The sequence below is a fragment of the Trachemys scripta genome, chromosome 5 (genome assembly GCF_013100865.1).
Source record: "Trachemys scripta elegans isolate TJP31775 chromosome 5, CAS_Tse_1.0, whole genome shotgun sequence".
In the NCBI taxonomy this organism is placed as follows: Eukaryota; Metazoa; Chordata; order Testudines; family Emydidae; genus Trachemys; species Trachemys scripta.
The window spans coordinates 124,169,853-124,194,900 of record NC_048302.1 but is presented as its reverse complement, the minus strand read 5'-3'; the positions used below and the strand labels follow the sequence as shown (position 1 = coordinate 124,194,900).

General features: G+C 40.8%; 1 protein-coding gene across 2 annotated transcripts in view; it reads left to right on the top strand.

Annotated features, from left to right (window-relative positions):
* Positions 1-2,117: 2,117 nt before the first annotated feature.
* The window catches only part of UVSSA (UV stimulated scaffold protein A), a gene marked incomplete at its 5' end in the record, with an annotated part of 80,427 nt that continues 57,496 nt past the window's right edge, over positions 2,118-25,048 (top strand). For both annotated transcript variants that reach the window (XM_034771618.1, XM_034771617.1), the window contains 4 exon segments: positions 2,118-2,238; positions 3,433-3,873; positions 5,021-5,130; positions 6,309-6,437. In XM_034771618.1, coding sequence (XP_034627509.1) covers positions 2,118-2,238; positions 3,433-3,873; positions 5,021-5,130; positions 6,309-6,437 — 801 coding nt within the window.

The following is a 25,048-nucleotide window of genomic DNA, read 5'->3' as shown; positions in this document are numbered from 1 at the left end:
CTGATTGTGCCACTAGCTCACTGTGCAAACTTTTCACAAGTCTGAAATCATATTTAAATGAAATGTTACCTACTAATGTTAGATGCACTCATTATAACAAAGATCAGAGGAAACTTTCTGGGTTTTATTTCCATTTATTTACTTTGTATATCTGACATCCCGTATACAATTTTAATTGTTCACTGAAAGAGCCCCACAGTGTGGGGAAAGAAATATTTCCAAAAAGGAAATGTGATTTGTAAAACCATTAAGATTGATGAGGGGAATCAAAATCAGATGTATTCATGCAACTACCTTTGTCTTTCTGTAGATATAGATGCAATTGCTCCCTTAAATTTACTATATTGCAAGTCGCTCTGTGTGTCAATTACTTCGTAAAATTGGAATATTGCCTTCAAGAAGTTTACAAATATTAGTTAAGTCTCACTTAATTCCTATGGGGTACATTAGTATTTGATACACAAGAAGATAAGGGCCTTGATAGAGCAAAATACGTATGTGCATGTACTTAGACTCAAAGCCCTGTGGTTTGTGATTAACTCCCATTGACTTAGGTAGAATTTAAATCTGTGCTTAAAATCAAACAAATGTGTAAGTGCTTTGCTGAATTGGGGCTTAAGTAATGTGCCAATGGTTGCATAGAGAGTGAATGAGAAACACACATGACTGGACAATAGTGTGTGAAATCCAGGACTAGGAACAGACCTAATTTTCCTGATCCCTGGTTACTGAAGTACGGGGGCATGTTGTAGAGGAGAGGTTCTTGGAGGAAGCAAAAGGGGATGCTTGTTGGCTGCACACTTATAGTTTGATCTCCAAATGGTACAGGCATTTATTACGTGTGTCAGATTTTGCTCTCCTACTATAATTACAGTCATGTGAAAAAGGGCGGTGATTTAAAGCACATGATCTTGAGGACCTTGTGTGGTCTTTACGTCACAGCAAAACAAAATCTCAGAAACTTCATTTTATTTTGAAATATGGTTTGTTTCATGTACGACCATTATGACCAAAGAAAATTTCATCTGGATGTTCAGACTATGAATTTAGCATCTGGGGAGGGATTGCTAATTCCATTAGAATAATAGTTCCTAAGTATTCCTTGCATAGCACTTTACAGTATAAACTAACATTGAAGTTAATGCATTGTAGAAGAGCTCTGTGTGGCATGAAAGCTTGTCTCTCTCACCAATAAAAGTTGGTCCAATAAAAGAAATTACCTCACCTATCTTGTCTCTCTCATTGAAGTTAATGGAAGTTAGTTGATAGTACTCAGTAACTTGCAGGATGAGATGTCTCATGTAACTAAATTATAAGGTCTAAAGCAACCAAAAGCCAGCTTTTTCTTAGTGCTAGCTCATAGATTTGTACATCAGAATATAATTTTTGGAAGGAAAAAATTTTAAATTTTCAGGCCTTTTCATGAGCAAATTAAAATAAAGCAAAAAACCTAACATTTAAAATTAATAAAATCAAAACAGTAGTTGGAGCTACTGTAAGGTGCATGACTTAAATTGTGTTCTGTACTTCAAAAATAAGAAATAAAGGAGTAAAATAAAAAATAAGATTTTTGAGAAAAATCCACCAAAGCCAGGAAATTTAGTGTAAAAGCCAAAATTCAGTGATTTAACTCGCTGCATGTTGCAGGGGATATGGCTTGATCCTGGACTGGTTGGTTTGCTTGCACGCAAAGTTCTTGGGAAAAGTGTGTGCAAGTAGCAGTTTTGGCTTTTACTCTAAAATTCTTGAGTTATATGGGTCAACCTAGCATTAGTTTTGCATATTCTCTATGTAGTTCATATGTGACACCTCTCCCACCCCCCTACTGTAAGTGAGGGCTTCCCAAATGTATAAAGGGTGCATCAAGATAGATTCCTTTCTTTGGCCTTGGACAGCAGAGAGAATGTTCAGGTTTCTGCTTCCTATGATCTCATTTTTCACTAATAAAAAATGTTACCATCGTTATAGTTTCTGGGAGAAGGGGCAATAAAAGGAAGTACTGTAGAGAGACCCACTGATTAATGATGTTAGAGGATATTTAATCAAAGATAGGAATCTTGGGAGTGTTTCTGTATTTCTTACAATGAATATAACAGTTTTCTTCAATTCCTCCTCAGGTGGATTTTCAAGACGTAAATGTCAGAACTCTAGCTGAAAGGAGAAGGGAGGAGGAGAAGCAGAAACGATTAGATAACATTTACAAAGAGAAAGCAAAAAGAGCTGAAAAAGAAATGGAAGGTGAGATGTTCTGAAAACTTTAAAGTTTATTAAGGAATTATGCTATATAAAATACAGCCTCCAAGAAAGCAGCTATCCACGTGGTAATGGGCTGTAGAAGTAGACGAGGAAAGTAGTGCATATGTAGACATAATATAGGGTAAAATAAACAAGTGATGTAGTGCCAGGAGTTCAGGTAGAACGTGGGGTGATACAAAAGAAGGTAATTAAGTGTCTCGGGCCCTGATTCAGTAAAGAACTTAGATATATGTGTAAATTTGAGCATATGAAGAGTCTTGTTGAAATCAATGGCTGTATTCACATGCTTAAAGTTAGTCATGTGATTTAAGTATCTTCTGAATCAGGGCATTAAAAAGGTGTTTCATGTAGAGTATCTGTGTTTCAAAAGGCATTGCTAAATACCACTGTAGGAATCCTGTACCTGGTATAAGAGGTCCAGCAAAAGTTCCATGGATATCTGTGCATATTGGAAAGCTGTTTCTTTAAGCAAAGGTTTTAGAGCTAACTAATTTCTACAAAACTGAAGAATGAGGGTGAGTGTGTGTGTGGTGTGGAGACTCTTAGCGTACAGTTTTTAAGTGTTGGCTTCACTTACAAATACTTTTTGCTTGTGCATTATGAATACTTGTGTGGCTGTGCACTATGAACAGTTATGCGTGGACATGGAATTTAAAACTGAGTCTTAAGTTTCCTTAAGTCATTTTCAGCTGAAATGTGTCTGGGTTGTTACTCATAGATGCATCAGTAACCAGCTATAACAGCATAATTTCCAGGACTGTAGGATTCTTACCCAGTGACATTGCTGAGAATAACCTTACCAATCCATCTGCTCTACTTCATATTTTATAAAACAATTAAAAGGCCATCTTTGATAAGTGCTCTGAGATTTTCAGATTTTCGGGAGATAGGAAAGAGAGTTGTTTCTATTTTGTACCTCTTGAGACCAGAGAATAATATCAGTTTGATGTGGGGGGCGTTTGGAGGGGAGAAAGGCAGGCATGAGGACCCATGTGCATAGGAATATGTTACTGATTTAAAGATAAATGAATTGCCCCTTTGGCAGGTATACTTACATTGTAAGCATTGTACTGATTCCTCATAGTGGGGAATGAGAAAGCAAGTTTGTTCCACTTCTGAGCTGTAGACATTTTGTATCGCCTGGAGCAATATTCTAAAACAATTATCTCCTGACAGAAATGTCCCAGGAAATCCAAGACACACTGACAGAGATGGAGAATTGTTTCCGGCTTTTGATGCCAGATCCATTTGACTTCACTGTGAATGATACAGAGTTAGACCCTGTCACGGAGAGGACTGCTAATGAGGACAAACCTACTTCCTCCTTATCCATACAGATAGCAGATCACCAGCCATCTTTGCTTGGACATATGGATGATGAACAGCCTTGTTGCAGCAAGGACCTTCCTTCTGTTTCCCCATGTCTAATAGTTGGTAGAAACAGGGACCTGAACGAAGAGTTGGGGCTGCCTGAGCAAAAGGAAATAGACAGAGGGGAACGTTCAGAAGCTGAAATAATTGCTACTGCTGCCACCGATTATGATGACTATGAAACCTTTGTTAGGAACCATGGGCTTGGTTCTCATAAATACACTCTCAACCTTGAAATCTCCACAGGTACCTAGTACTGTACCACTCAAACAGCTTGAGAATGTCTGTATGTGAAGTTGTGAGCCATTAACTACAAAACTTAATATTTTATATTTCAGCCCTCTCTAGCAGATCCCCTGCTACGTCTGGCCACTCATCTCGTAACCCTCCTTCAATGCAGATTTTGTTGGACGTGATTTATAGATTTTACTAATCAACCATTTTGGTTAAGATTTAGTATATGGCACTGTTAATGTATTGCAGCACCTAGAATAAGACAGGTTTCCTGTCCTGAATTGCTTGCTTTCTGTTTGCAGGATGTATATAACTTTATTTGGAGGGGGAGAGGAAGGCTGTGTTTCAATGCTTTCATCACTTACCTCTTTAAAATTAGTGACCTCAGTCATGACCCTACAATAATATGCTTGAGTTATAGTGGGGAAACATTTTTTAATATGGCAATCAAACTCTCAACACTTTGTAAAGACTTATCATAAAATAGTGAATAGAGTGCTGGTAGCAAGGATTTTAAAATATGATTCTTAATATCATTTCAAGAGGTTGAGTTATTTGTAGAAAAGCTGGCTTGACTTTTAAAAAGTCTGATACCTTACAGTTAACTGTACATGTGCATACAGTTAACTACAATTTCACATGTAAATGGCTGGTAAGAGATATAGCTGGCCATTTCTGCATACATGTGTAGGAATTGTGAAAGCTTAACGGGCAGTTGCATTTTTTGCACAGGTAACTGTATTCCTGTCATTTTGAAAATCAGGCTCCTAGAGTTGTTGTTTGGGGTAGGGACCAACTTTTCATTATGTGTGTACTGTACCTAGCACAGTAGGGTCCAGATCCCTGATTGGAACCTCTAGTCACTATTGCATTACAATTATATCCTTGATTCATATGGTAATGCCTAAGCTGTGTTGGTTTAGCATCCCTTTTTCAGAGTTATGCAGCATAATGAAAGCATTTTCCCTTCTTTCTCTTTGGTCTTTGGGTTAAGTATTTTTAGCATTAATGCTGAACATAGTAATCTTGTGATTCATCTCTGAAGAAATCAGTTATGTTAGAAAGTTTCATGTTGTGCCATCTCCGCTTATTTATTGTAGGTTCTTATTGAAGATGCTAAAGACATCATGCTTGTGTATTTTTCCTCCCTTTTCAACAGATGTGAAGGTGCGTGAGAATGAAGACAATACTGCCATAATAAACAATATCATAGATGCACACAAACTCATCAGAAATAAATTCTTGCCATCTGTGCAGTCTTGGATTCAGGTGAGATGACTTCTGCCAAGAAAAATAAAAAAAGCTCTTTCCCCTCTTTTGCTTGCTTTCAGCCTGTCTTCCATAAAATGCTAACACTTACTATGAAACCACGTAATTTGGGGACCCACATAGAGACCATCTTGCAAAAAGTTACAAAAGCCTAAAGATGGTGTGGCTACACCAAACTCAGCGTCTGGGTACTAAAGACTCGGGCACTTATGTGTTGAATCTTTGGTCTGTACGTATGGCAAAAACAACAACAAGCAATAAAAGTGTGTGAGGATAAAGTCTGAAGAAAACTAAACAAAGCAAATTAAACTGAGAAAAAATTATTGTTATAAATATGTGAGGTGGGGAGGGTGGTAATAATTGGCTAAATATAAATCTGAGTTAGAAACTGTCAGTGTTGCATCGCTTATATTTGAGTGCGTTCAACATTGCTTAAGCTACCTAGCACAGTGCACGAGTTTTTCATTTTTGGAGATGTCAGTTTAAATATGGCCTATATGGTAGGTTTAAAGTGAAAATGAATATGTCTTTATGAGATAAGTCGACATTAGAAAATCACTTATTCATTCAGCACAATTGGTAGTCTATGCTCAAGTGTCCATTGCAGGGGATAGCAATTTTGTATGGTGAGGTCAGGAGTGGTGCCAGGGTTTTTGGCGCCCATGGCGGGGGTCCTTCCGCGCTCCCGGTCGTCGTCGTCAATTCTGCGGCAGGGGAGGTCCTTCCGCGCTCCCGGTCTTCGGGGCACTTCGGTGGCAGGTCCCGGAGCAAGTGAAGGACCCGCCACAGAATTGCTGCTGAAGACCCGGAGCGCAGAAGGACCCCCCGCCGCCAAATTTCGGCCCCCCCAAATCCTGGTGCCCTAGGCGACCATCTAGGTCGCCTAAATGGAAGCGCTGGCCCTGGGTGAGGTGCACTCACAGAGGAAAACTTATAGTGCATCTGCCTACTCCTTGGTTGACTCTAGCTGCTGCTATCAACTCTTACTCCCCCAGTTAAAAAAAAGTTTTTGAAAGAAGGGCAGGTAAAAGGAGAGAATTGGGATCACCAGTGATTGCTTATTATAGGAGCAAACTGCTTTATTGCATGTCATGTTACAAATGGACAAAAACCAAGAATTTTTTTCTTGAGGTTGTGTGTAGCAGAAATAATAAGAATGTATATCTCTTGCTTTGTAGTTGTTCACCAGAGCAGGAATAAATGATGGTTGTCTAAGATGTGCCATTGATTTTAAGAATAAATTAGAGACTGCTATGGAGAAACATAAGGAAATGAACATTGACTATAAAGAGAGGAAAAGAAAAGTGGTGAGTATTTTAAATTAAACATTTTTTTGAGTAGACTATCAAACACTTGACTTGCACACAGAAAAATATAATGCTGTCAAAACATTTCCTTGTAGGCCCTAATTCTTGCAAAAATTTAAGCATGTGCTTAACTCAATATATTTGAGTAATCCATTTGACTTCAATATGACTACTTCATGAGCCAAATTAAGCACATGCATAAATGTTTGCAGAGTCAGGGCCTTCATTATTAGATAGGACATTAACACTGGTTGTCTTAATTTTTTTTATACAGTGAGGTAGTAAAATTTTAGAATTCTCTTTAGTCCCAGTTTCTTCATGTACAATTTGTATTCTGTCCTTTGTTCTCTTCTGTGTTGGCGTTTAGTGTTAATGAAGGAAGACATACATATTGTTATTACCATTTTATTATTTTGAAACATACAAAACTATGCCAACACCTCACAAGTCAGAAAAAAAGACATGGTTCCAGATTTACAGTGCTTACATTCTACAGAGGTTGGGTAACAGACTTGGAAGCCTCTCATAATAATTAGCTATCACATGGTGCTTTAATGCTCAGAGTGTTTCACAAAGGTTATTCCCAGTGAAAATTTTGTGAGATGAGTAAGTTTTAATATCCTCATTTTACTATGCCACAGAAGAAGTCAGTTAGAACTAACTACTGTTTTACTATGTGAGGAAACTGAGGCAGAGAGAGTAGATGATTTGTCCAAGGCCACAGAATAAGTCAGTGACCCCATCTATACATCTAAAACAACAGAGTTTACTAAGAATTTTTAAACTTGTTTGTGGTCAAATAGTGCTTGTTAGGTATAAATGGCCAAACTATATTTTTAAAAAACTAATTATTTTAGGTCAGAGTGTCCAGGAGTAAAACATGGCTTTTAACTGGGTTATAATACAGTTTCTATCTGTCACAGCAGGCTAGACTAAATTGTTAGTCTGATTCAGCCACAGTTAAGTTCATCAACTGTTGTTAAACTCTGTTTGGCTGTATAGACAAGACCAGATTGGGATTTTTGAATTTCTCGGTCCCAGCACATCTCCCTGGTACAAAAGGGTCCTGGCTATGTATACTACTCCAGCTACAAAAGCCAACACTGAATGAACGGTAATATTCCAGAAGACTCCCTTACCACTGCTTTCCCTTCCATGGGATGTGCACATAACCAGCTATGGAGGAATCAGCATAGTTGCTGCCATCCCTGTTGTCATTTCTATGGGAAAGGCTGCACATGCTGGCCCTCTGCCCAGAATATTGGTTACTGCCTTTTTTGTAAGATTTGAAAGACATTCAAGCCTTCATTCTATGAGTAGTGGAAAATAGTGCTGTTACCATTCTTGTTCACCATTGTTTGGTGTCAGAGTCAAACCTTGCAGAGCATACAGCTAGGAAAAGGGAAATATTTAATAATTTGCTTATTTTGAACACACTAGCATTTGACAACTTAATAGAATTTGAGGTGTGGAACCTGTTAAGAGATGTTGGAAAATATGGAAGAATTACTATTCATTTTTCTTTCATGGCGAAATGCCCAAACTTTTTCTTAACTAGTGCTTAGCTACTTAAATTTAAGCTGTGAATGAGGAACATAATGAGCTGCAGAAGCATTTTCATAAAAAGCCTTTGGTTTCTCTACATGTGGTGGATTGTTTAGTTGAAACTTACTTTTAGACGGAAATTGACAACAATTTAAAAAAAAAAAAAGTAAAAATCCAAGTCCAATGGTCCAGCAAGCAGCAAGGCCTATCAAAAAAGAATGTTGTGCCCTGATCTTGCTAGGACTTACGCCCGTACTTAACTTCATACAGTGTGAGTACTTCCATTGGCACTATTCAAGGTCATGAACATCAGCCCATGTGTAAATCTTTGTAAAGTTGGAGCCTTAGTTCTTACTATAACAAAGTCTTGCTGTCTTTTGGTGGTGTCCTCTGTATGCCTGGAGATAAGAGAAATGTACTGATATTCTGATCGCTGAGCATCACTGCAAAGATCAGGACATTAGCAGATTTTATATATAACTGCTAGCACACTGAGTCTGCAGAATGGCATACATAGCAGGGGGTGTAGATATGCACCCTGTGCAGAAATAAAGAGAGACCATGCAAGAACTGAAGAGAAGAAATGAACCAAATAGCATGGTTACTGTGGAAAAGATCACTTGTAAGTTTCCGTCTGCTGTAGATCTGACATAAGCTGTATGTTATGACAATTGATATCAAGTCATTGTTATGTACCAGGGAGCAATTGCAATCTGCAAAGTAAATTGTGCTAGATGAAGATTATCACACTAGGTACAGGAGAATTGTTTGCATATCTGCTCATCTCCTTAAGTGTTGTCAAGACTCCCTATTAAAGTCATGTCTGTATCTTTCAGGGAGAGCATATTTTATTTTAGTGGAAACACCAAAGTGGCAAAATGTAAAACAGAAGGTTAGGGACTTACAAAATTTGCATCCATGACTGCTGCAGTGGCAACATCAGAGGATTAGCACTCTTTTATGCAGTTACTCTATTCTTTAATAGACCAGCAAGAATGGAGGCTGTATCAAGCATTGCAGCCTGGCTCCTCAGATCAAAATGGGTTTGTAGTCTTAGCTATCCATGCCTTTGCATAAAAGATGAGAGCAGTCACTCCTACTTCTTTGTAGTTTGCACTTGGAAGGAATTTACGAGTATCCCTTTGCTAGGGATATAGGTGTACTTTGCTAGGTCTATGGTCAAGATGTTAATGGAATTGATCCTTAACTGTTTGAATAAGGGAGTTGGTACTAGCCTTCCTGATTCTTTGAAGAATTATCTTTTTAAATATTTTTTTCTACTCTTGGTGAACATAGCATCTAGAGTAGTAGTTATCAGCCTTTATATATTTTGTGTGGTATCTCCAGTGTTGCAAACTCTTCTGATTTTTATCTTGAATCTGATGATACTTGGTGTTTTTTCTTAAAGCCCCAGCTCCCAGACGCAAGTGATTATTTAAGTAATCAGCTTTCATTTTTTTAGGCAAGTTTTTAGTCCTCCTGGTTGCAAGTCCAAAATACTTCCTAAAGGCTCAGAACCCAGAAGGCAAATAAAAAGAATCCAGTGTTTGTTATTTTTAAATCTCACATTTTTTAAAGCTAATTTCATGATTTGTTGGGCCCTGCCTTGTCATTTTTGAAAGTGCGGGGTGGCACTATTGTATCTTCCTTGCAATCAATGGGCATTTCTGCTTTCTCCCTGCTATCCCCTTGAACCAGTCCACAGTTGCCACCCTTTTGTTTTTTCAGTTCTTTCTCATATTCTTTCTGGAATACTGCGTCCAGTTTTGGGCCCCACACTACAAGAAGGATGTGGAAAAATTGGAGAGAGTCCAACGGAGGGCAACAAAAATGATTAGGGGGCTGGAGCACATGACTTATGAGTAGAGGCTGAGGGAACTGGGATTGTTTAGTCTCCAGAAGAGAAGAATGAGGCGGGATTTGATAGCAGCCTTCAACTACCTGAAGGGGGGTTCCAAAGAGGATGGAGCTCGGCTGTTCTCAGTGGTGGCAGATGACAGAACAAGGAGCAATGGTTTCAAGTTGCAGTGGGGGAGGTCCAGGTTGGATATTAGGAAAAACTATTTCACTAGGAGGGTGGTGAAACACTGGAATGCGTTACCTAGGGAGGTGGTGGAGTCTCCTTCGTTGGAGGTTTTTAAGGCCCGGCTTGACAAAGCCCTGGCTGGGATGATTTAGTTGGGAATTGGTCCTGCTTTGAGCAGGGGGTTGGACTAGATGACCTCTTGAGGTCCCTTCCAATTCTGATATTCTATGATATATAGGACCTTACCATATTCACGGCCATGAAAAATGTGTCATGGACTGTGAAATTGAGCTTCCCCCATGAAATCTGGTCTTTTGTGTGCTTTTATCCTATACTGTACAGATTTCATGGGGGAGACCAGCATTTTTGAAATTGGGGGTCCTGTCCCAAAAGGAAGTTGTGGGGGGGGGGTTGCAAGTTTATTTTGCGCTGCCTTCAGAGCTGGGTGGCCAGAGAGCGGTGGCTGGTGGCCAGGCGCCCAGCTCTGAAGGCAGCGCCACGCCAGCAGCAGCACAGAAGTAAGGGTGGCAATACCATACCATGCCACCCTTGCCTCTGCGCTGCTGCTTTCAGAGCTGGGCAGCTGGAAAGTAGCAATTGCTGACTGAGGGCCCAGCTCTGCAGGCAGCAGCGCAGAAGTAAAGGTGGCAATACCATATCATGCCATCCTTACTTCTGCGCTGCTGCCGGCGGTGGCTCTGCCTTTAGAGCTGGGCTTCCGGTCAGCAGCCACTGCTCTCCAGTTGCCCAGCTCTGAAGCCGTGCCGCTGCCAGTAGCAGCACAGAAGTAAGGGTAGCAGTACCTTACCCCCCCACACACTTTTTGGGTCAGGATCCCTATAATTACAACTCTGTGAAATTTCAGATTTAAATATCTGAAATCATTAACATTACGATTTTTAAAATCCTATGACCATGAAATTGACCAAAATTGACCGTGAATTTGGTAGGGCCCTACTTATATATACATATGCTATCTCTGATCTTTCTGTTTTTCATCTGTTTTCCTATTTGCTTTCTGCTCCCTAGCCTCCCTCCTACCTCCAGTCGTCATGCAGTTTCATACTGCTCAGGGTACATGTTTGAGAAAATGTGGTGATGGTTTTTTTTTAAGGTCTGTAGCTGGAAACCTGTAAGAGAGGGTTGGGAAAGTTCTTTAAATGCTGGTCCCTATGGTTATAGTTATTTGCACAGATTTACCTTCTGTCCCTACCTTCAGCTACAGCCATGGGAGGAGAAGGAAAAGAACTACAAATGTTGCCTGTATCCTTTGACTGTCCAGAGCCAGCTGTCTGCCCCCCTTGGTGTTGCCTTTATAAATATTATTGCATTAGCCGTATATCCTGGCTGTCCAGATTCAAGCCCCTCTTGCAGACATTAAATAGCCATCGTCATATTTCTCATTCTGTAAGAACTTCTATTGTTTAAATTGGGGGTTGAAGGATGGGCAGCTTCACAAGGATTACCATTGGTACTCTTCTGTTAGTGAAAGTCCTTGTGTGCTTACACCATAGTTAAATTCATATAATCAGCGATTATTCTGGGACTGAGTTAGATGTTTACATCCCTTAAGAGTGTCAGATTTTGAAAGTATATATGAGAGTTTTAAAGCACTCTGTGTGAGAATCTAAATTATGATTGAAATGAGGGAGGGGGTAAGAGGAAAGCACTTGCATGACAGGACATGTTGCATTATTTTCTCTCTTTTTGTTAAGACTCTTCAGAATAATCTCAGTGCCCAGTAGAGGGAGTGCATACTGCATGCTGGACATTTTCCTTTGCACTTCCTTTATCTAGAGTAGGTCATGTCTTAGTGTGTACATGTTTTCATGTAAACTTATTACAGCAGTATTATGTCAGATCTACTGTAATAAGTTAGTTCTCCGCTCTATTTAGGTGAATTATTGTAGTGTCACAGTTCTAGTTATTGGCTGAGATTGGTATTTATAATAGAAACACCTATTTTTAGAGGTTTAATGCTGTTTTAAGCATAAATTGCTTATGGCTGGAACTTTGCTAAAATATTTCCAAACAGGGAATAATTTGTTTTTATTTTTATCTTGTTGGTATGCATGGCTTTTGTTCCTTTATTTATTTATTTTAAAACAGATGTTTGGATTTTTTAAGATATTTTTCTTAAAATGCCAGATTTTGCAGATGTTTATACCACAATTGCTTTGCATTTTTAAAAGTTATAAAAGAAAAATCCATATATTGCATCTTAAAAATCATGCACAAGTATGATGCACATCTACAGCATTTCCATAGAGACTAATGATAATACTTAACATTTTAATAACATATCTATTGAACAGCATAGCATGTTCTGATGACGTCTTAATTTTTTTCACATGTATCTATAATGACCAATAAATTATATTTAAAAATGTAAGAAATGTACATATGTCAAACGAGACTAAAATGAGTGTTTGAAACAAGAGCCAGGAAATTTGCCGTTACTCTACCTCCATTATGTATGCTGTGCAGGCCAAAACATTTGTTTTCTTCTGCCTCCCCTTGTGTGTTTTTTTTAGTTTAGAGCTTAATTTAAAACTGTGTTTTGGCTTGTCTTAAAATGTCTTCCTAAAATGGACTAAGCAGTTGTTTGTGCTGTTACGATTTTTACCTTGAAATAGTTGACTGGACTACGATTTTATTTGTGAAAGGGGGAACACAACTGCATCTGGTTTGTTTACAATATGTTGTGGTGGAGCCTGCAATAAGGGGAAGAGGGGACTATTGATGGTAAATCAGTTAAAAACAACAGATGACCAAGGCATTTAGAATGCACTAATATTAATAGACAGGCTGTGTTTTAATGCAGCAGAACAATGTAGATTTGAAGGACAGAGAGAATTTGGTAAACCCATACAATTGACAAGCTTTTGGGGTGATTTGAGTTTGCTGCAATAAAATTGGATAGGTGGAGTTATGCCAAAAGCCTTCTAATTGCTTGTTAAAGACTGAACACCCTTACCTCCCATGAGGTTGTGTGTTCAGCAATTCTAGAACATGTGTTTTATTTTGTCTTGTTAAACAGTCACATTTAACTAGTCTAAATGCTTTTTAATTGTTTCATTAAGACACTGTTCCTCAAATAATCTTACTTTTGAATAAAGTTCTAACTCTTCAGTAATTTCTACTGTTTGGATGTGGGTTGGGGATTACTACGTTGTAGATTTCAGCGTAACTCTTTATTGCAGTGTAGATGAGATAGAATCATAGAAATGCAGGGCTGGCTGGGGCTTTGAGAGGTCACCTAGTTCATCCTCCTATGCTGAGGAAGGACCAAGTATACCTGTTCATAAAAACCTCCAAAGTTGGGGATCCCACAATCTTCCTTGGTAACCTATTCCAGTACTTAACAATCCTTATAGTTAGAAAATTTTTCCTAATATGTAACCTAAATCTTCCTTGCTGCAGGTTGAGCTGATTACTTCTTGTCCTACCTGCACTGGATGTGTAGAACAGCTAATCACCGTCCTTTTCGTAACCCCCCTTAACAGAAGACCCACTCAGCCTTCTTTTCTTCATGCCCAGTTCTTCTTTGAGTGATTGTACATATGCATTCCAGTGTTGGGATGTGTGTGTACCAGTGCACAGTTGTGCCACGCTGAATGGTACCGCTAAGGAGACAAACTCTGACAAGTGCCCTCTGTTGCCTCACACACAGCACATAGGTATAAAGTGTGCAGTTGCCCCCAACTGTACTCAGCCCCTTCCTATCGCCTGTGACTGTTATTGGAGCTCCCTTTCCTTGCTTCCGTAAACCTTTAGTCAAGTGTGTAAATAGTGCCCATTGTAGTCTGTATAGTTAGTGTAGTTTAGTATTTAGTTAGTCTAGTGTGTGCATCTGGCATCCAGCCTTGGTACTGGCCCTGGTACCGGAGATATGCCATGTTCTCTGGGTTTCAAGCCCTTCCACTCTTGTGGAAGGCAATGCCTAACAGTGACCCTCATCCCAGCTGCCTTAAGTGCTTGGAGGATGCTTCAATGAGTATTAAATGTAGTATTTGTAAGGGCTTTAAGCCCAGTTCCAAAAAAAAATCCAGGACAGCCTGATTGAAATACCTGATTGGAATCAGTTCTGTGTCCTCTATCTGAACCATCTACCTTGGTCCAGGTACCGAGCATCTCCAGCATTACCAGTACTGAGAGGTAGATCAGCATCACTGGTACTAAAGAAGAGGCACTGTAAATCAGACTCAGTCCCAGGACCATCAGCGGAAGCAAAGAGGTTGAGCAGACTCAGGTGGAAGCTCAAAGAGGAGGCACTCCTCAGAGCACATCTCTAAGCAGAGGAGTTCAGTGACTCCAGACCCCACCACAGCTAGTCTCAATGGGCCTCCTGAAGTACCATCTTCGGGATCACCTCACATCCCGGCACTACAGAGTGCTTTCCTGGTACTGTCTACGTCTGAGACATACGAGGCTGGAAAAGAAGTGTTGAACCTCTGGGTACCACCATCACTGGCAGCTCAGGAGTCTTGCTTGGCACTGGTGCCCAAGATATTAACTTTAGCGGCTTCACCTCCGCACCAGGCAGGTCCAGCTGATTGGGCTATCATGATATCATTTAAGAAGGTACCGTCTAGGGCAAAGCCACAGATGATCTCCCTGGCTCCCCTTTCTTCAGAGTCTGGAGTTTCCTTCCTGGTACTGACCAGTATGGCCCCACCATGGTCGCAAGAAGAGGATTCTTCATCAAACTCTGAAGTGAAATCCTGTGTCCCCCAGCCAAGCTGATCACCAGGAATATACCATCTGCCTGCCTGGTTTTAGCTTCCGTATCAACAAGGAGCTTACTGAAAGAACTCTTAGGCCTTGCACAGTTGTGGACCAGGGCTGTACCAGTGGCCCATTTGAAACATATGGAGTTCCCCTCTTAATCGAGAGCATCCCCACATCAACGTCAACTGGCTTAATCTACTGGTTGTCAGGAGCATTGACACTGCAAACACCCTAGCATTGGTACTGAGCCCATCACTGAAGATTCAGGACCCCTCTCACAAGTATCTGAGAGGAGAGGGAACTGGGCCAGACCGTGGTACCATTGATATCCTCTTCCTCATCCTCTGATGAGGCAATTGTGGCAGAACCTATTTTCTGCTTTCTGACGATAAGATGCATCACAAGTTATGGCCCTGGACATCCACAAGCTGGTGGTCATCTTGGCATCTATGGCCCAGGCTAGAATTCCTCTGCTTACTAATGATGCTATTTTGTAGCCTACCAAGATTCTTTGGCAGACCCCGTTGCCTTGCCAATGACTGCAAAAAGAGTGGAGATGAGATACTATGGTCCCTCTCAGGGGTTTGAGCATTACTATAATCATCCCACTTTGGGTTCCCTGTGTCAGCAGCCACAGAGAGAGGGGTGAGGGTTACCATGCATCAACCCCAAAGAATAAAGAGATTGAGAAGCTGGACTTATTTAGGAGGAAGCTTTGTTCCACAGGCAGGTTACAGCTTTGTATTGCAAACCAGCAAGTTTTGCTGGGGCATATGATTTCACCCTGTGGGATACAGTTTCAGAGTTCAAAGACAAGCTCCCAGATGATGGGAAATTAGAGTTCTTTTTCTGGCCCAATGGCTGTAAGATTTTTAAAGGGTTTGGACAGAACTTTTTCTACAGGTACAGAACTCTATTCCAGCCTGGAGCCTGAATCTAGTCTTAACAATGCTGATGGGTCCTCCTCATTGAACCTCTAGCAATATGCTGTTGCACCTATCAATGAAGATGGCATTTTTAGTAGCCGTTACAACAGCCAGGAAAGTCGGGAAGTTGAGGACTCTCATATCAGATCCTCCTTATATGGTTTCTACGTGGACAAAGTCTACCTTCGTCCTTATGCAAGTTTTCGTACGAAGGGGGTCTCCACTTTTCATGTTAACAAAGCAATTTTCTTACCAACTTTCATCCCAAAGCCTCGTGGTAATAAGGGGAGGAGAGATTGTATGCTCTGGGTGTTAGAAGAGCTTTAGCATTTTATCTGGAATGAACTAGACTTTCAGGTTCTCATCTCCATTGTTTATTGTATTTACAGACAAAATGAAGGGCAGTCCTGCTTTCATGTAAAGGATTTAGTTAATGGATATCCAGCTGTATTGGCCTGTGTTACCAGTTGGCTAACATGAATCTCTGGATAGAGTGCTGGGCCATTAAACTAAGTTCCAAGCAACCTCTGCAGCTTTTCTGTCTAACGTTCCTATATTGAACATTTTCAAATCTGCAACCTGATCATCCCTGTTAATACACCTCAGAATGATAGCCTTTTTTGAAACTGCATCACATTGTTCGCTGTTATTCTATGTATGATCCACTAATAACTTCCACGTCCTTTTCTGCAGTACTACTGCCTAGCCAGTTAATCCCTATTTTGTAGTTGTGCATTTGAATTTTTCCTTCCTCTTACATTACAAGGTCATTTTGAATTCTAATCCTGTCCTCAAAATTACTTCTGACTTGTAACCTAAGTTCCCTCTAAGCTGCTGGACCTGCTGCGGTGGGGAGAGGGACCTCACACACACACACACACACACACACACACACACACACACACACACACACACACGCCCCCCACCCCTCTCGGACAGTACTGGGTTTATAATGGCCCAAAGCCACGGACCATCACTGGCGTTCCGGACTGTGGACAGACCTGCCACGGCCGGGGGAGAGGCAACCCAGCCTGCCCTGGAGCTGCCACGGCGGGGAGAGGCGCCTCTTCCCTCCAGCCCAGGTGCTGCTGTGGGGGGAGAGAGCTGGGGGGGGGGGGGAGTCCTGTCTCCCCGCTGTAGCCCCAGGGCAGCCTGCACCCCAAACCTCTCATCCCCAGAGCCTGCATCCCCAGCCAGAGTCCTTATCTGCCCTGCACCCGAGCCCTCTGCCCCAGCCCTGAGCTCCTCATCCCTGTCCCCACCCCAGAGCCCACACCGCCAGCCAGAGTCATCACCCAGCCGTGAGCCCCCTCCTACACTCCGAACCCCTTGGTCCCACCCACACCACATTAATTTTGTTATGTGCACCAATATGTAGGTGCTGTGTCACACATCACCTCCATATTGGTGCACATAACAAAATTCATTCTGCACATGCGTGGGAAAAATTAGAGGGAACACTGCTTGTAACTCCTCCCAGCTTGGTGTCCTCCACAAATTTTATATGCCTATTCTCCACTCCATATCCAAATTGGTAATGAAAATACTGAATAGTACTGGACCCAGAACAGACCCTTGTGGGGTCCCACTAGATATTGTATGTCCTCCCAGTTAGACAGTGAATCACTGATAAGTACTTTGAAGATGATTTTTCAACCAGTTGTGTACCCACCTTATAATATTTTCATAAAGATATTTCCTTAGTATGCTGCGTGTCATATGAAATAAAATAAAAATATAACACTTCTACTGCCACTAAGCCAGTTAGCCAGTAACCCTATCAAAAAAGGAAATTAGGTTGAATTGACATGATTTGTTCTTGACAAGTGTATGCTAGCTATTCCTTAATAACTTCATTGTCCTCTTGGTGCTTACAGATTGATTGCTTAATAATTTGTTCCAGTATCTTTCCAGGTATTGAAGTTAGGTTGATTGGTCTATAATTCCCTGAGTCCTCTTTGTTCCCCCTTTTAAACATAGGTACAGTAGAACCTCACTTAACATTGTAGTTATGTTCCTGTAAAATGCGACTTTACGTGAAATGATGTTAAGAGAATCCAATTTCTCCATAAGAATTAATTAAATGGGGAGGTTAGGTTCCAGGGCAGCTTCCCCTACTCTGCAAGCACCAGGGGCGGGGGGCTCAACCCTCAGCCTTCCCACTCCACCCTTTCCCCCAAACCCCCACCATTGACCCGCCTCTTCTCCCCCCCCAACCTCCTCCCCCTTTACTTCGCACGCTGCGTCCTCCCTCCCCTCCCTTCTAAACGCTGCAAGCCAGCTGATTGCTATATTCAGGAGGGAGGGGAGAGGCACGCCGAGCTCTCGCTCCTCCCTCCTCCCTCCAAAACGCTGCAAGCCAGCTGATTGCCGCGGGCAGGAGGCAGGGGGAGGGGGAAGGCGCTGATTAGCGGGGTCTGCCAGCAGGCAAGAGGCACTGGGGATGGGGGGGCGTAGGGAGGCTGCCAGCTGTGGCGAAAGCAGGTAGCCAAACAACCTAAGAGTGGAGCATTGCACAACTTTAAATGAGCATGTTCCCTAACTGATCAGCAACATAACAACGTTAAGCGGGGCGACTTTAAGGCCAGGTCTACACTACACCCCTAATTCGAACTAAGGTACGCAACTTCAGCTACGTGAATAACGTAGCTGAAGTTCGAAGTACCTTAGTTCGAATTAGTTCGAACTTACCTTGGTCCACACGCGGCAGGCAGGCTCCCCCGTCGACTCCGCGGTACTCCTCTCGGCGAGCTGGAGTACCGCAGTCGACGGCGAGCACTTCCGGGTTCGACTTATCGCGTCCAGACTAGACGCGATAAGTCGAACCCAGAAGTTCGATTTCCAGCTGTCGAACTAGCGGGTAAGTGTAGCCAAGGCCTTAGTGAGGAGTTGCTGTATTTATAGAACCTCTTCTTATTGCTTTTTCTTCCCTTGCCAGATGTAACTCATTTTGTGCCTTAGCCTTTCTGATTTTGTCCCAGTATCCTTGCTCTGTTCTTTTGTACTCATCCTTAGCAATTTGTACATGTTTTTCTCTTTTTGATTTTCAGATAATTAAAGTACTCCTGATGGAGCCATATTGGCCTCTCGCTATTCTTCCTATCTTTCTTCTGTGTCAGGATAGTTTGCTGTTGTGCCTTCAAAATTGGCTCTTTGAGAAATGCCAGCTCTCTTGAACTCCTTTATTTTTCCCCCTTAGGTTTTCTTCCAATGGAACCTTACCTATCTGTTCTTTCAATTTGTTAAAGTCTGCTTTTCTTTTCAAGTTCACTGCCCTTAACACCATGTGTCAAGTGTGTTGGCGACTACCATTTGGAAACATGTTCCCCAATGTAGAAGAAATTAGAGTATATGATACAAAAACAACTGAGGGGAAAAACTGATTGCTGCTTCCAATTTTCGTTTTATATGTTCTCTAGTTTGGCCTTACAACAATGTAAAGTCTTATCTATGCTACAGTACTTTGGGGACATACTGTGTACCATGGGAAAATAAAATTAAGGCATTTGGAATATTTATCTAAGTGCCTTATGCTAATCCCAGCAAAGCATCCACCTTATGTTGTTGGCATTATGCAGAAAAAGAATAAACAGGGTGACGTTTTTCCCATTTATGGCATCTTGTAGATGTCCCTGGACAAAAATGATAAGGGGTGGTGCTCTGGAGGACACAAAGTAATTTTGACAACTCTTTGTCAGATAGACATTTCCACTCCTTATATACTGCAATGTCTTTAGCAAAGTGAACAACAGGACTTCCGCATCTCTCCAAAGGTATCAAACTCTTAAACCCTTTGCCATCTGGGAAAAGCCTTTTAAAATAGTGCATCTCCTCTGACAACTGAGAACATGACCTCTAATAAGGTAACCAAAAGGGCCTTGTGGTTCTTTCCCTAGACAGTGGAATTCTCTTCTAAAATCATACAGGTTTAGTAGATTTTAATGCCTGAAAAGAACCACTGTGATACTCTAGTCTGACATCCTGCATCACGCAGCCATAGAACTTCACTCAGTAATTCCTGTATTTCCCCACTCCACTTAGAGAGGGGTGTGTGTGTGTGTGTGTGTGTGTGTGTGAGAGAGAGAGAGAGACACTTATTTTAAGGTCAAATGGAACAAATAATGAAGGAAATAGCAAATAAGAGGTCCCTCTTGGAGTATCCTTGACAAGGCTCCTCTAACAATCCCCACCAGTAAATTCTTCCCAGCCACATATTGTCTTCTACTAGTCCTGTTTTAGAGGTGTGCTGATTAAATTTGTTGATTCTACGAACTTGGGAGGCATCACCAATACAGAGGAGGATTGGAACACTACACAGGAAAGATCTGGATAACCTTGTAGACTGGAGTACAAGAAATGGGATGAAATTCAGTAGTACAAAATGCAATCCCTTTATGTAGGCAGGACATTTTCATTGGAAGGTTTTGGGATTCCTTCCCCTCCCCTTAGCACAAGAGAGAAAGCTCTGATGTTTGTCCGAAGGCCTCTATATTTACGTAGGCTTTTCCTGAGATGTGGGTTGGATGGTCAGGCTTTTAATTTTTGTATTCTGTGGGATAGTATGTGTCTTGAAAATTTTAATGGAAATTAAGAAATATTTAATAAGCTCACAGTATAAATAGAATTACAAATAAAATGTTTCATCCTCTAACAAGTTATCTGTGTCATTAACATATTGTGTGGTTTTGATTAAATAAATATAATGTAAAATATGCATTATATTATATATTTGTCCAAAAAAATATAATAGACAGTAGATAGTTCCTATATAAAAACATGAATTCCTTTCCCCCTCAGTTTTAACCTTTGGATTTATATATCCAAGGTCTTCATATTTTTTCTTCATCAGTTTTCAAAAAGACCATTTTTCTCTTGGCATAACTGATACTTACAAATAAAAGTGATGTAAAACTGTGTAGTACTCTAAACAGGGCTTCCTTTTCTAGTCTTATTTGGGTAGTTTCATATTTTTCTCTTTCAGATCTGGATATTGTTATGAGTATATATTATGCCTTGTATTGGATATAATTCTGTCTGCCTGCTGTTAAGTTTATTTTTTTAAAAAATCTTGTCATGCAAATCTAATAACGAATTCTTACAAGTTGCAACTGTGGTGACCTCTGATTCCTGTCTCATCAGCCAGCCACACAATGCGATTTGGTGGATCTTTTTAATAGAGTGTAAAGTAAAGTAGGTTCTCTCTGCCACTGAGTTAACCCATAAGTATTTAAGTTTACCAGGGCTAAGGTGTCATCTCTCTGGATTCCTTTCTTAATATTGAGTAGTGTGCTCCAAAGGTAGTATATGTGATTTCCTCCCCACTTCTTTGGTATGCTATTGCTGTTATTTTAAATAAAGTTCTCCCTGAAAGGTAGGATGATAATGTGCATAAAATGTATTTACAGAGATCAGTATTGATAATTAGCTACGTGCATATTTACAGAAATTAAAAAGAGAAAATTATGCAGGCTTTTAATAGGAGTAAGAGAAGTTATGATTAAAAACTAATACTTTAAATAAGTGTATATATAGGAACAACAAAGTAAAATACTTATTACATCTCTACCCCGATATAACGCAACCCGATATAACACGAATTCGGATATAATGCGGTAAGGTTTTTTTCCCTTTTTCTCAGTCTGCAGAGCTAAGTTGGCTCTGAATAACAAAGGAATGAGAATAAATATTAAAAACCTTATATCAACTTTTTAAAAAGAATTTGGGGCCTTGAAAATTAGGTCCAGTGTTGCTAAAACAAACAGGACTACTTAACCAGTGATGCATGATACTGGAAAGCCTAGAAGCTCACCCGAATCTCAGCTCCTTCCACCTGTGTGCCTGGAAGCTCAGTGGGTGAACCCCAGAAAACTAACCTGCTCAAAGCAGGTCTGTGAGATTCTGTTAGGAAGAAGAAAGCCCTCCATCAGGGCCACATATCTTGCAAAATGGAAGCAGTTCTCCATCTGGTCATCCCAGCGGTGTGTCTTGCCTACGCGATCGTCGCTGCCATTCATTCTAGAGTACTTGCTGTACTTGAAACAGCAGGGCCTATCTGTTTCATCAGTTAAAGTTCACCTCGCTTCCATCTCGGCTTTTCATCCTTGGGTGGACGGCTGATCCATTTTTTCAAATGATAAATCTATCCATTTCCTTAAGGGCCTAGAGAAGTTGTACCCCAGGAGCGAGAACCTGTCTCCCTGGGATCTCAACCTGGTCTTATCAAGGCTTACAGCCCTCTTTCCCTTCCCCTCTTCCCCGTTCGAGCCGCTGGTAACATGCTCCCTGTTATCCCTTCTTACTTTGCCATACTTCTAAAAAGGTGACCTTCTTAGATGCCATTACTTCGGCAAGAAGGGTCTTGGAGCTCCGTGTCCTCACTTCGGAGTCGCCAGACACCGTGTTCTTTAAAAATAAGGTTCAGTTGCATCCTAACCTGGCTTTCCTTCCAAAGATGGTCTTCTAGTTTCATATCAATTAAGCTATCTTCCTACCGTGAAGCCTCATGCAAACAGGGAGAAGCAGAGACTTCACTCAAATGTTAGATATGCACTAGCTTTCTACATAGAAAGGACCAGACCAAAATACACCCAGCTGTTTATAGTAGTTGAAGACAGGATGAAAGGTCTCCCGATCTCGGCTCAGAGAATTTCATCGTGGATCATGTCATGTATCCACATGTGTTATGAACTGGCGGGAGTTCCACCCCTGCCTATCCTAACTGTTGGTTCCATAAGGGCACAAGTTTCTTCAGTGATAATTCTAGCACAGGTTCCTATTCAGGACATTTGTAGAGCAGCAACTTGGTTGTTGGTGCACATATTTTCTTTTCACTATGCCATCACTCAGCAGCCAGAGACAATGCTGGATTTGGCCAAGCTGTGTTGCAGTCAGCATGTCAGTGAATTCTGAGCCCACCACCTATACAACTGCTTGGGAGTCACCTACATTGGAATGGACATGTGCAAGTACTCGACGAAGAAAAAATGGTTAGTAACCTTTCCGTAATGGTTGTTCCATGAGATGTTGTCACGGCTAATTCCCCACTCTGACACTTCAAGTGCAGAAGGTGGGGCCCCGCAAGAATGCTAAAAATTAACATCGGCCACTCCAGGCTTGTATTAAACTCGCAAGGTTACAGCTTTTCGCTGACCTTGGATTGGTAGATGCTGCCACCACCCAAGTGCAGAACCTCTTTGAGAGCCCAGGAAGGCGCACTTGGGAATACCTTCCTGTGGGGTACCCTCAAGTCCTTTCACCCTCCCCCCCTCCTCCCCCCGGAAGAGCTGAGAAAGAAAAAGGAAATAAGCTTTTGCCACCAGCTAATTAAACAACATGTGCACAAACCTCTTAAGACACACAAATCCAATTCTGTTTTTAAAAAAGGTAAATTTAATTAATAAATAAAAAGAAGAAAATATATCTGCGAACTTAAGCTATTGCTAGATTTTTTTTAAAAAGCAACTACAAGGATTAAGCACCAAGAATAACTTTTTTGAGGTCCATTTTAAAGGTTACAAGCAAAACAAAAACACCTGGGGTTAGCACAGAGGAATCCATAAGCCATAAAGAAATAAAAGGAGTAAACCTAATTGTGTCTTCCTAGACATTTCCTGATCTACTTACATATCTAGGGTTTTAAATGAGTAGTTTCTAGGTATGATACTGATGTTTTTTTCATACCTTGCCCAAGCTTCTCACAGCATAACTGCTCTCTCCGCCTCTCCCCCAGAGAACAGAGAGACAAAAGGGGAGTTTTGTTTCAATTTTAAAAAAGTTCTAGCCTTCCCATTGGCTCTTTTGGCCAGGTGCCCACTCGCTTCTTTTTACCTATGCATAGCAATGAGACTTTTTAACCCTTTACAGGTAGAGCAATTAGAGAACAGCTAGTAAGAGGTATTTTATAGGGGCTGGCTGGCTGGGTGTCCATAAAAGGGAGCCACCCATCATTTATTACAGATGTGTTGCATGTGTCCATTCCAAAATCTGCCCTCCTACCCCTCTTATGGTAGTTGGCTGGAAAGAAGGAACTGAGGGGGCGCAGGGTTGGCGAGGCCCTTTATACAGGCACTATGGACGCCCTGCCCTAGAGCTGACCTGATGGATACCATTGAGGGAAACATTTCCAGCAACTGTGCTGGGGGCATGCACACACCTACATTGGAATGGGTGTGTGGAACACCTCTTGAAGAACAACAGTTACTGAAAGATTAGTAACTGTTTTTAATTAGATTCTGAGATGTTAGGTTGCTCTAAGTAAGAAACTATTACACACTCCATTTAATGTGAGTTTTATGAAAAATTCAGATTACACAAGTGATAATTTGGCCATTTTTTCTAATGTACAACATTTAAAGCATTAAGTGTTCAAAAAGTGACTACTTCCATGACTCCTGCCCAAGACATACTGAACTCTGTCCGTGTACAGCATTTTCCTAAAATAACTATTTTGTTACACCCACCAACATTCCTGATCGCCTGCATTTGCTGACCTACATTGCACAGTAAATGAATAATCTGAAAACGATGTATGCTTAATTCATTTGAATCATGCATCACTAGGATATAAGATAGAAAAATACTTAGACTACTGTACTTCGTCAGAGAGAGAGAGAAAAAGAAAAACCACACTGTAATGGAGTCACTTGTGTTGCGGTGTACATTAACAATTTAATGTGAAGACTTGCCAACATTGTTCCTTTTGCTTTACGGCTGGGTCTGAAGTGTATCCCCTTAAACATCCATTTCCAACTCTTGAGCAATTCGAAAAAGTATGAAAAGGGCATTCCCAAACAATCTTGTATCAAGTTGCCCAGATTTGCCTACTTACTATTGAGCAAATACAAATGGAAAAGGAATGAGAAGGGATGCTTTGCTGATAAGCACAAAATGCAGTGTTTGGTTAGGCTTCAGATATAATTTGCAGTCGTTTGAATTTGTATTCAAACCTTAGTGTGTTTTTCCCCCTCAGAAATGTAGCTTTTCTAACAGCCTATATTTATCTAGCACTACAGAGAAAAATCAAACATGATTTTGAAATATGACAAAATTTCAGCATTGATATTTCTGTTTCGATGTGTTTTAGAGGATACAAAAGGATGGGGATAGAAATGAAGTTAAAAAAGACTTTACCAATAAAATATGTTTCATTGTCAGTTATTTAAAAAAGCTTTTTTTACTTTACCAATGATTGCCTATTTGTGACACAAAACATCCCTGTCCCTCATTTACGATTACTTAATTATATTTTATGGTGTTCTTGTGGCTGTATACAAAATGTGTTCCTTTAAGTTGCACCTTCAAACGTGTTCCACTGTGATAAGTATTATAGTTCCTTGGCCAAAATCTTCTGACCTCTAGAAAAAATGTGTAGTTGGCTGTGAGTA